Raw genomic sequence first — 10,951 nt, 5'->3', positions numbered from 1 at the left:
ATATATGGAGCTCTGATAGTGTAGTGCCTAACGCACTTGTGCACTTGACTGCTAATCAGAAAGCTGGCAGTTCAAACTCCAGCTGCTCCTTGGAAGGAAGATGGGGCAATCTACTTCCATAGTGATACTGCCTCGGAAACCAAGGAGGGGTCACTGTGAGTCGGGTCCGACTTGACGGCACATAACAACAACAATATATATATATATATATATATAAAAGTTAAAACATACATTTACCCTATGACCCAGAAATTCCACTGCTAGGTATTTACCTCCAAGAGAAATGAAAACTTAAGTCCACAAAAGCCTTGTGCATACTAGCAAAAAACTGGAAATAGCTCAGTGTCCATCAACAGGAGAATGGAACAAGCTGGGTATATTCCTATGATGAATACTACTCAGCAACAGACAGGAATGAACAACTCTAACAATAGGGATGACTTTCAGAAGCAATATGCAGAGTAAAAGAGGCTAGACATACTCTTTCCATTTGTATGGCAAACAATAATAATCTACAGTGGCAGAAATCAGAACCATGGTTTCTTTTGGTAGGAGAAGATTGACTTTGAAGGGATTTGACTTGGGGAATTGAGAAACCTCAAGAAAAAACAAACTTAACTGCCATCAAGTTGATTTCAACTCATAGTGACCCCCATTAGGTTTCTGAGGCAGTAAATCTTTATGGAAATAGATTGCCCCATCTTCCTTCCCCAGAGCAGCTGGTGGGTTTGAACTGCCAACCTTCTGGCTAGCAGTCAAATGCCTTAGGCACTACACCACCAGAGCTCCTTGGGTAATTGAGAAGGGATGATGAAAATGTTCTGTATCCTGATAGAGGTGAGGGTTACTTAGATACTACTTTTATACTAAAGTTACTAATTTATTTTTCTTTTAAAGGCAGATCAGAATGGGGCCTGAAGGAATGGTAAGGAAGTGGGAGAAAGGTTACATCAATATTAAATCTGATTTTAGGGTACTTGAGGACCTACTTAGGCATTTAACAACTAGAAGCTGGAATAGATAAAGAGGGACCAGAAAGGAACATAACTTGGGGCAGTCCAGAGACATGGAAGCTTGGAAGATAATAGTTAATGATATGGCATTCAGTAGCCCTATCCTAGCTTTTTGTTTCTTTTATGATTTGTTTCGGTGAAATTGAAGTCATCTAATCTATGTTGGAGGAGCTCTGGTGGTGTAGTGCCTAAGGCATTTGCCTGCTAACCAGAAGGTTGGTGGTTCACACCCACCAGCCACTCCTCAGAAGGAAGAGTGGGCAATCTACTCCTGTAGTGATAGCGCCTTGGAAACCCAAGGAGGGGTCGCTATGAGTCGGATCTGAGTTGATGGCAGTGAGTTTGGTTTTGGTTTTTAATCTATGTTGGCATATAAACAGTTGCCTTATCTTTTATTAGAGAAAAGAAAAAGCTGAAATGGTAAATTAAGTGCAGCATCTGTGTCTTTCTAGTTATGATTTGTGAAGGCTTCCACATCCCAGTGGAATTTTCATCCTCCCACTCTGTGGGGCTTTCACAGCATCTTCATTTTTGGTCACAGGGCACTCCTGCCTAACCACCCCAATTTTGAGTCTAGTGTCCCATTGGTTGCCTGGCCTTACCTCGCCATTCTCGGGTGGATCACCGTTCCCAAATGTGCTGGTCACCACCACCACCAGTGTCTCATGCTCGAGGGATACCACATCATACTCGTCCATGCACAGAACCTGGGAGGAGAGGAATGCTGCCCTAGTCCTTGCTCAGCCTTCCCTGGCAGGGCAAGGCTCAGGCCCCATTGGCCCTGAACTGTGACTCTATCCTCCAAAATTGCTATCCCCAGGGCTCCTCAGAAGGTGTGGTCAGGCCCCTACCCCTGGTCTTCCCAGACCCCTGCCCCTCTGGGCTCAGCCTACCCGGGGATCAAAAGCCTTCCGGAAGAGCCTCCCCAGCTGCTGTGCGTAGCTCTGGGCCCGGCCTGTCTCAGAGCCATACAGGATTGTTGCCTTCACTCTCTTCGCCATCACGGTGCCCATGAGCGAGGCAGAGATCTTCACTGCGCTGAGGGCGAGGGTAGAATGGAGATCTCTAGGGCCATGGAGACATGGCCCCCCCTGGGCAGGGGACCATCAAGGCTACCAAGGCTGGGGTCTGGACCTGATCTCAGGCCTTGGGGTATTGAGGGATGGGTCTGGTGCCTTCCCAGACCACTGCTTTGGGGTTGGGCCCTGGGCTGGGTGGTGGCACTCCTAGGGTACCTACTTGGCTACTTCTTTAAAGGTCTTCTTCCTGGTGATGCCTGTGCCCTTGGCTGTACTTCCTTTCCAGGGATCTGGCTGCAGGAAAGTGACAAGTTGGGCCATGAGTGAATAAATTGAAAGTTAGAGGCCCCTAAGGGCTGCTTAGTTGGAGCTGGCCCCAGGTGGGCAGGAGCCAGTTGGGCCAAGTACCTGGTAGTGGAAAGCAGGGGACAGGAAATAGTTGACCATCTCTTGATGGAAGACAGGTGTGAGGCTGCCTGAGATAGGGGGCACTATCCAGGCCCAGTCAGCAGGGCACCCCCCTCTCGCCTTCTGCTCATTCTCCAGGTGCTTCATAAAGGAGGCTGTGGCAGCATGGTGGTCCACAATGGTCACTTTGGCTAGCTGGAGTGGGGGTGGGAGGGAGAGGACAAGCTTAGACACAGCCTGTATACACCCCACCCTTCCTACCTCAAGTACAGCTGTTACCCTAAACCACAGGGTGTTATCCCTCACTTATATGGCCATGCTCAAAAGTTTAATATATAATAGCACCTCCAACCTCTAGTGTCTGTATTCAGGGTCCCCAAACCAAAATACTCTAAACTCTTGAGACTCCACGGAAGCATTCAGCAGGAACTAATTTCCTCCAATCACAGTGTATGCATCCTAGTATTGGGTTTCCCAGGACCCAGTGGGTCCCACAAACCACAGTACCCAAAGTGCCATGGGCTAGAGTATCCCTGCGAAGCATCACTGCTCAGCCTGTGGTGGCAGGCATAGTGAAGCTTCCGTGTTGCAGCACCATGGGGCCCAGTGCACCCGTGGGTCCCTAGGTGCAATGGGATCCTTCTATATATCTTTGTAGTTTTTAAGTACCCTCCTTCTCTTCCACCCCCAACCCCCTTGCCCTCCTGACCAATCTGGCCTGTGCACCTGGTAACTGTGCAGCACAGCTAAGTTAATTTCCACAGCTGCCTTGTCTTTCCATAGGGATGAGGTGGTCCGGGTGTCCAGGTCCATGCAGACGGCTACATCCTGGGAGCAGGGATGCACATGGAATTGCTAGGGTTAGAGGCCATAGGGAGTGGAAGACAGTATCCCTATCTCAAACTCATGGGATGGAAAGGGTGAGGGTGGGTGGCCTTTAGGAGACTTAACTCTGTAATTTGGGATTGGTTCAGGTTTTTGCCTACAAAGGCACCACAGAGCAGTGAGGGACCGTGGGCCAGTCACTTCTCAGCCTGGGGCCTTAATTTCTCACCTCTAAAATGGGTATTATTCTTTTCTGGGTTAAGATTCCCTTTGAGAATCTGATGAAAGCTAAAGATCCTATCCCCAGAAAAAGAGAAACACGTGCACACGCACACACGTGCACACATGCACACACATTTTCCCTGTCATCAGGTGGTTCCATGGCTCTCATCCTCAGTTCTGGTTTGAAGGGCAGTCCTCACTTGACCCTCTCTCAGATCCTGCCCCCTCGCCATGCCCACTGGCCCTCACCTCTAGAATGTTATAGCGGTGGGGGTCACACAGGTTCCGAGTGCCAATCTCTGTGCTCATGTACCAGCCGCTGAAAGGAGCTGCAGGGAACTCCAGGCCCCCAATTTCCAGAAGCATGTTGGACACTGCTGGGAGGGCATACCAGCGCAGACCTAGGGCTGCAAACCACTCCAGCCTGGGAGATTAGGGCCTTGAATCAGGGTCCATGGGAGCCTGCCTGCCGGGCCACCCCCAGCCAGCTCCCTCCTCCACCTGATCCAATCCCTTTGGTGCTCACGTGGGGTGCTCCAGGGGCACCTCAAGGACTAGTTCAGTGGGCAGAGGGAAGACCTCTGGGGGCTCATCTGGAGCCTGGAGCAGCAGGGGCAGCACATCAAATCGGCCATTTCCTGGAGTCCAGCCATGCTGGATGCAGAGCTGTGGGAGGGCAGGGAGAGGAGACCTCTTTGCTGCTGCTGCTTCTAGCCCTCACCTCACTGAGGGCTCCTGATCCTGCTTCGCTCACCCCTTTGGATCCCCGTGCCTCAGACCAGGACCTTCATTGCTGGGTTCCCCATTCTTCGCCTCAGGTATTCCCTCATCAGCTGCTGTCTGCGCCCACCTCAGTGATCTCCACGTTGGCTGGGTCCCCACGCACAGAGCCATCCTGCTGTCTGTAGCCTGCATAGCGCACCAGCTGGCTGTTCCAGATCCGGAAGTCACCTCGGCCAGGGGCACGTTGGGGAAAGATGGTGATGGCTGAGCTACAGAGGGAAGAGTGGGTTAGAGGCCTCCTCCATTGCCCTGGGTGGGAGGTTGGGCTGGAGTGAAGGTGGTCACTCACCGAAGGTTGCCCCGGTTGGTTCCATACTTGATATGGTTGCAGATGTAGGTGAACATCTCCTGCACAGAGCTGCAGTCCCGGGCATCAAACACCTGAGCCCACCAGAGGTATGGAAGAAGTGTAGTCTTAAGTACCAGCCCCAGGGGAGAAGGCAGCCCTGGAGTTCTGGGGGCAGTATCTCTCCCTGCTTCGCAGGCTATAGGATTCACTCAAGGAAGCCTCCTCGACTTCTATACCCACACTGGCCCCTTCCTGCCCTGCCGCCTAACCTGGCCTTCTCCTTGTCTCTTTACTGGGGCACATGTTTCCTTGTCCCTACAGAGGCTGAATTGGCTGGATTGGTAAAAGGAGGCACTTGGTTACTGGCAACTAACTGACGGGGAGGCCCTCGTTGCCCGTGGTGCTCAGCACAGGCAGGTAACCTCACCCAACCACTGATAATGGTGATGGGTAGGTGTAAGTTTGCCTCCAGGGTCTCTGCTAGTCCTGATACTCTGCTGGGATGAGCTATGTGAATGAAGACCCCTGGGGGGAGGGGCTGGAATCCCTCACCTTGTCTGAAGGTGGAGGAAACTTGTACTTACAAGGGTAGAGTGTCAGTGCCTGGCTGGGGGCCGGGGGTTGGACATAGGCATGAGGGGTCAAATTTGAGAAAAAGTTTTGAACCACTTGAAAGGTTCTACAGGTGCCAGGTGGGGTGCTGCCATTTCATTCTAGGCTCCTTTGGGCATCTCTGAGAATGAGGCTTTATTCCAAGTCCTTTGGTGGTTACTAGTGATGGCTAAGCAGCCCAAAGTCATGAAATCAATTCCCCTGTAGGTTAGCTTGACATGGCCATAGGTGTTCCAGTGACCCAGGCTAGCTCTGTGTTGTGGAGCAGTGAGCTGGGTGTGAGGGGACAGCTAAGCAGGCTAAGCCCAAATAGAAGACAGGCCTTTTTCAGGACAGAGCCCCTACCCCTGTGAATATGACAATACCATTTAGAGAATCACTGACTCAGTGAGTGGGTCCAGATCCCCCCTCCCCCATGGACCCACTAGCCCAGAGAGCTGTCCTGCTTATAATCCAGTGTTAGTTAGCCCCACAGAGGGTACTGGAGTTGGTGCTTGAGGCTGGCCCCCTTACTCTTCTAGTCTAAGGGAATGAGCAGGGATTTCCTCCACTGCTCTGATCCATCAGGGAAGCTTCAGGAACTGCCTCCACCTCTTCTTGACTTTTGGGCTGTGGCCCCTTTCTGGGTGTCCTCCAGCTAGCCATACCTGCAGCTTCCCCCACTGAATGCGGCCCACACATCGGGGGGCGTTGCGCCAGGCCTGCTTGGCCCCGAATACCAGCTCACTCTCCTGAAGTTGGTAGGTGCCTGTGGCTGCCACCTCAGCTTCTACCTCCTGAAGCCTCTGTTCATGGGCCTGGGAGCCACTCCTAGAGGAGAAGGAAGTTGTGTGGGCTAGGAAGGGTAGTCAGGGCTCTTGTGGTTGTAGAATTGGAGGACAGCAGGACTGGGCATAGGGAAGGGAAGCTCAAGTTGTCTGGGGCCTCAGAAGGCTCTTGGGAAGCTCTTACCTCTTGATGGAGCTGTAATACTGGTCAATGAAGTCTCGGGCTTGACTCAGAAGATTCTTGGGGGGCATCGGGCTCCGGGAGGGCCGGCTCTGCAGTTTCCGTGGAAATACAAGGGAGCCCAGGCAGTATCTTGGGGTGCAGGGTCCATCCTGAGTTGGAGTAGGGTGGGTGTGGGTGTGGGGAGCATAGGTCAGGACCAGGTCAGGGTGCTGGGGATGGGGCCTGGAGGCAGGAGTTTGTGTCCAGAGATGTGTGGGCACTGGGCTGGAGTGGGATTGGAAATAGGAGTGAAGCTGGGGTGGATCAGGTAGGGCTTGGACAAGGGCTGGAGGTTGAATCACAAAAACCCCCTGTAACTGGGGACTTGTCTTGCCACCCATCCCTTAGCCGTTGTGGTTCTTCTCATTCTAGTCTCCTCTCCTTAGAGGCAGGGGCCAATTCAGAGAACTTCCAGCTCAGGCTTAGGTCTGAGACTGAGCCTCAGCAGTCCTCAGCCCAGCTATTGTGGGGAAGAGGTGGGGCCTAGACCTTACCTGCTGTGCTTGGGCACTCAGGGTATCGTAGGTGATGTTCCCCACTTCCCAATTCTTCACACGAGGGAACTTGGGCTTCTCTGGGGTCCGAGCTAATGGGGGGCTGTTCAGAGCCAGGGATAGGGTTATGGAGGAGGAGCTTGCTCCCTTTGGCCATCTCACTTGTACCCTCTCCCATAGCAGTAATAATCCCATAACCAACTGTTACCTACCTTGTACATCCCCCATTTTCTCCTGCCAGCTCTCACAATGGCCTTGTGAGGGAGGTATTAATGGGATTACAGGGGTCTTGCCAGAGGTCATGTAGGATAGAACACATTCTCCTACACAGGCCTGTCTGACTCCTGTGTCTGATTTCCTGGTGCCCGGTCAGGCCCTGGGAGCCTCACCCTAGGCTGGGTCATGGCTAGTCACCCCTGTGCAGCGTCCCCTGGAGTTTCAGTGAGGCCTCCCTCGAGGGGGGCAAAGCCAAGGGAGACGACAGCAGAGATTCTTCAGCCCAGATCTCTGCTGCCCACTCACAACCCCCCCTGACAGTAGTGGATTGTGTGAAGGGAAGCCTCAGAGGCCTTATCACTTCCTCCCAGAGCCGCCAGCCCTGGAGGAGGAAGGGAGGGACACAGGCGCAGTAGCCTGTTTGCAGGGCCCTGAGTCCTTCCCTGTGTGGGCCCTTGACCCTCTCCTGTGGGGCTGCTTTCAGCCCTGCCTAGCCTCCTGCCACAACCTTCCTCTCTTCATGATCTCTGTCCTAGGGAGGACCCTTCCAGAGGCAGGGGCCACAGGGTAGGTGGGGCTAGTGGTCACCTGGAGGAGTGACCTACAGAAGAGGAAAGAGCCTTCCTGCTCTGCCCTCTTAGCCCCAACCCATGAGCTTTAGGGCCCTCCTCTCTCCCTTTTAGGCCTGAGGCTCCTGGTCCAACACAATTCCCCTTCCATGAGTCCAGTCCCTAGCTGCTTTCTCCTCCGGTTACGTGGCAGTTGCTGTTGTTCATTGAAAACTTGCTGTAAGCTAGAGACTGACAATGAACTCGTGGAGGACACACTACCATATCCCCATTTTATGTAAACTGAGGCTCAGAGAGGTTAAGTAACGTGCTCAAAGTCAAACAGCTCTTGGTGGTAGAGTAGGATTCAAACCCTGGCCTGATTCTGTAGCTGGCACTCTTCACCTACTTTTGTCTGTTCTTCACAGCCACAGACTGTGGTGGTTTGATCTTTCCCCAGCTTCCTCCACAGTCCTGTTCAGTTGTATCCATATCCTTTTGTGTTGGTGACCTGGCCCTCCTGCCTGGGCTACAGACTCCATACTTCCCAGCAGCTTTGACCACCCACCCCCTGCCCTCCTGTTTCAAACAACTGCACCCCTCACCTGTGGTCAGGCGCAGGAGGGGGCACTGGTGCTGGTGTGTGGCTCTGCTCTGAGACCGGGGAGGCTGGGCCCTGTTTGCCGCACAGCCCAAGGCCCAGTCCTAACCCCAGCCCGCAGGGAGGCCTAGGCTCCTGGCCCACACTCTTCAAGTTGCCCATGTCAGCTGCTCTTCAGGTCTGCCGCTATGAGCAGAGCCCTAGCCTTTTCCTTAGGAAGTGAGGTAGGGGGGGCTGAGGGCAGTGGGAGGGGGTTCTCCAGTTCTGGCCCTTGCCCCGCCCATGTCCCATACACAATGGGACAGGAACCAGTCTGGTTGGGAGGCTGTACAGCTGTGGCTCCACGCCTGCTGGCCCACAGGGTGGAGGGGCTGGATGCTTGGGTTCCGTTGTGAGGACTACAGCTGATAAGTGGGCGCCCAGGTGTCTGGTGGAGCCCCAGGGCTTATTGCAAGAGCTGAGTGTGGGAGGAATGGCAGGTCCAAGAGACCCTTCTGTGGTGGCAGGCCAGGAGAGGAGTCCTCATATCTTGTACCTTGCCAGCCTTTCCTGGAAGGCCAAACGGAAGTTGGGCATGTGTTAGCAGAAAATGAAGGATCCAGATTCCTAGTGACCACAGAGGCTTCTAGGGCTACCACCGGCTCTCTCCCTAACCACCCCTTCCTACATCTAAGTGCTCCTGGACCCCCACCTCTGGGTCCTCTTGGGTTCTTGAGGATACCGGCCCAGCAAAGACGCAGTGGCCCTTTGTCCTTGAGTCTGGCATTAAGGTATCTTATCTCCTCTAAGCCCCAGTTTCCTGGAACCCCCTCCCTTCTCTGTTCCCCCCCCCCACTCAAATGGGGGACATAAAAAAGCAGGGCCTCCACCCCAACCCTGTCATGCAGTGATGCATGCTTCCCATGGGGTAGTAGGTCAGCAGAGGGACCCAGCCATCAGGGCTGGGCAGGAACTGCCCACTGGGGAAGGTTTTGGAACCCTGAAAAGAGGGTAGAGGATAGTGGACTACAATTTCCAGAGTGGAAGTGGTGTGCACCAGTACTTTTTAGATACCTCCAACACCAGTGCATGCTGGAGCCTGTAGTTTTGAAGAAAGGCCGTGCCCTGTGGCTGTCTGCGTCTAAGTCTTGTGGGTTTGAGACCTCAGAGATTAAGAGAGCCTTCAAGAAAGAAATGGAAATCAAGAGACTGGGATAGGTAGAGACTGGGAGAGGCAGACAGGCAGACAAACAAGTGTGGATTTGTTTTGGTGGGACTTCTCTTTTTTTTTTTTTTAAATTTTTATTTTTTATTAGGATTTGGGTGAAGATTTACAGAGTAAATTCACTTTTCATACAGCAGTTCACATATACTTTGTCTCATGTCATTGACCAAAATTTACAATGCAGCAGCTCCCCTCCCACTTCCTCCCCATAGTTACCTCCTCCCAGTGTACGGGACTTCTCTTAACAGCAGTGGACGATAACAGCAGGTAGGGGTGGTGGTGCTGGGGACATGGGGTAAGCAGGCCAGCCTGAAGGAACAGTCTGTGCTGTGAGCTCAGAGGTCACACCAAGAAGGCAGCCCTGGGGGAGTGGAGGGATAGGGGCCTTGTAAAGTGACCTGAGCTTCTAGACAATGGAGTGCTTGCTGCAACTCGGGGTATAGGGGGTGAGAGAGTAGGGTAGGGTGTGCATACAGACGGGCCTGATTCCAGAGCCCCCATCATGCCACCTCACTTCTCAAGTGCAGACAAACTCTCGGGCTTGCTTTTGCTACCACCCAAAATGTGCCAGACCAAGAATGGTTTCCTCATACTTTGGCTCTACCCTGAAGCCTTTAGCCCATGGCCAAGGACACTCCAACACACTTGCCTGGCCCTCAATTCCCAAGTACACTGCCCAGGCCCTTCGTTCTAGACAAATGGGCTTCCTCAAGGCCTCCCAAGCAGGCCTTGCACCAAGAGCATTTCTCCCTCTGGGGCTATCCTTTCAGGAAAGGATATGCCATGGAAGAGCAGTGAGGTGACCACCTTTGGTGTGGGGCTCCCCATCTGTGCCTGCTTGGGGCTCCCAGATGTCCTGGGGAGATGCTGAGAGTGGTGCTATAGGCTGAGGCCCTTCCTCCCAATCTGCTTCCTTCCTCCCCTCCATCTACAGGGGTCAGAGAGGCAGCCTGGTCTGAGGGATCTTCTGCTTGCTCCTGTGCCCCTCCTTATCTTTCACGGGCAATACTCCAACAAACCTCCTAAGCTATCTGGAGGACCTGGCTGCACAGCATGTTCCTCTCTGAGAACTTTCTAAATAACCCCTGCTCACCCTCCCCATGTGGCTCTTTGTCACCCTGTCCCCAGGTCTGGAGCATCCCTTCCTCTGGCTCATTGCTCTGTGTTTCCTCACCCAAACTAAGTGTGCCCTTCCCCCGTCACATTCTGCTCCCTTGAGTATGTTCTGTGGGGCCTGATAGTACCCTGTGTTGGATAGGGTGCTTTATAAACATTGGTGCATTTAGCTGCAGATGTGGGTGCCCCCTGGGGGCCCAAAACTGAATACTGGAGGCAAGGCAGAGGGGCCCCTGAAAAGGAGTCTGCCAAGGCTAGGCTAGTCTCTTGAGGGCACCCGGAGTCAAGAGACGACATTCTTTGGCCACAAGGGAAGTTGAAGTGTGGCCTGTACAGTAGGCATTGAGGATTGTAGGACATAGTGGACCTGAACTAGTGTTTGATTTGGGGCCAAGGAATCCAAGGCAAGGATTCTAGGAGAAGAAGAGGAAAAGTCAAAGCAGAGACAGTGTAGGAGGAGGCAGAAAACAAGGAGGTTTTCCTTTTCCCAGTGGTACCTACATGTCCTAATGTCCATCAAAGTCTTCTGAATCAAAACAGTGACATTTCTGAATGTTTTTGCCTTTTCCACCTACAGTGTGGAGCCTTTTCCTCCCCTTTAGGTGCCTCTT

The 10,951-nt window shown here is 53.0% G+C and overlaps 1 protein-coding gene across 1 annotated transcript in view; it reads right to left on the bottom strand.

Moving 5' to 3' along the window:
- The window catches only part of NOS3 (nitric oxide synthase 3), a 19,909-nt gene extending 11,727 nt beyond the window's left edge, over positions 1-8,182 (bottom strand). The window contains exons 1-13 of the mRNA XM_007950112.2: positions 8,025-8,182; positions 6,656-6,758; positions 6,123-6,271; positions 5,819-5,981; positions 4,560-4,651; positions 4,338-4,479; positions 4,014-4,153; positions 3,737-3,911; positions 3,167-3,268; positions 2,441-2,635; positions 2,253-2,326; positions 1,907-2,051; positions 1,616-1,720 (exon numbers count right to left, since the gene is read on the bottom strand). Of these exons, the coding sequence (XP_007948303.1) occupies positions 1,616-1,720; positions 1,907-2,051; positions 2,253-2,326; positions 2,441-2,635; positions 3,167-3,268; positions 3,737-3,911; positions 4,014-4,153; positions 4,338-4,479; positions 4,560-4,651; positions 5,819-5,981; positions 6,123-6,271; positions 6,656-6,758; positions 8,025-8,182 (1,743 nt within the window). The remainder of the gene's footprint in view (positions 1-1,615; positions 1,721-1,906; positions 2,052-2,252; positions 2,327-2,440; positions 2,636-3,166; positions 3,269-3,736; positions 3,912-4,013; positions 4,154-4,337; positions 4,480-4,559; positions 4,652-5,818; positions 5,982-6,122; positions 6,272-6,655; positions 6,759-8,024) is intronic.
- Between the last annotated feature and the right edge of the window lie 2,769 nt (positions 8,183-10,951).

Source organism: Orycteropus afer, unplaced genomic scaffold (genome assembly GCF_000298275.1).
Source record: "Orycteropus afer afer isolate SDZICR_OR568_19922 unplaced genomic scaffold, OryAfe1.0 scaffold00264, whole genome shotgun sequence".
NCBI classification, from domain to species: domain Eukaryota; kingdom Metazoa; phylum Chordata; class Mammalia; order Tubulidentata; family Orycteropodidae; genus Orycteropus; species Orycteropus afer.
The sequence above is the reverse complement of the archived record's forward strand: the minus strand, read 5'-3'. Positions and strand labels throughout refer to the sequence as shown.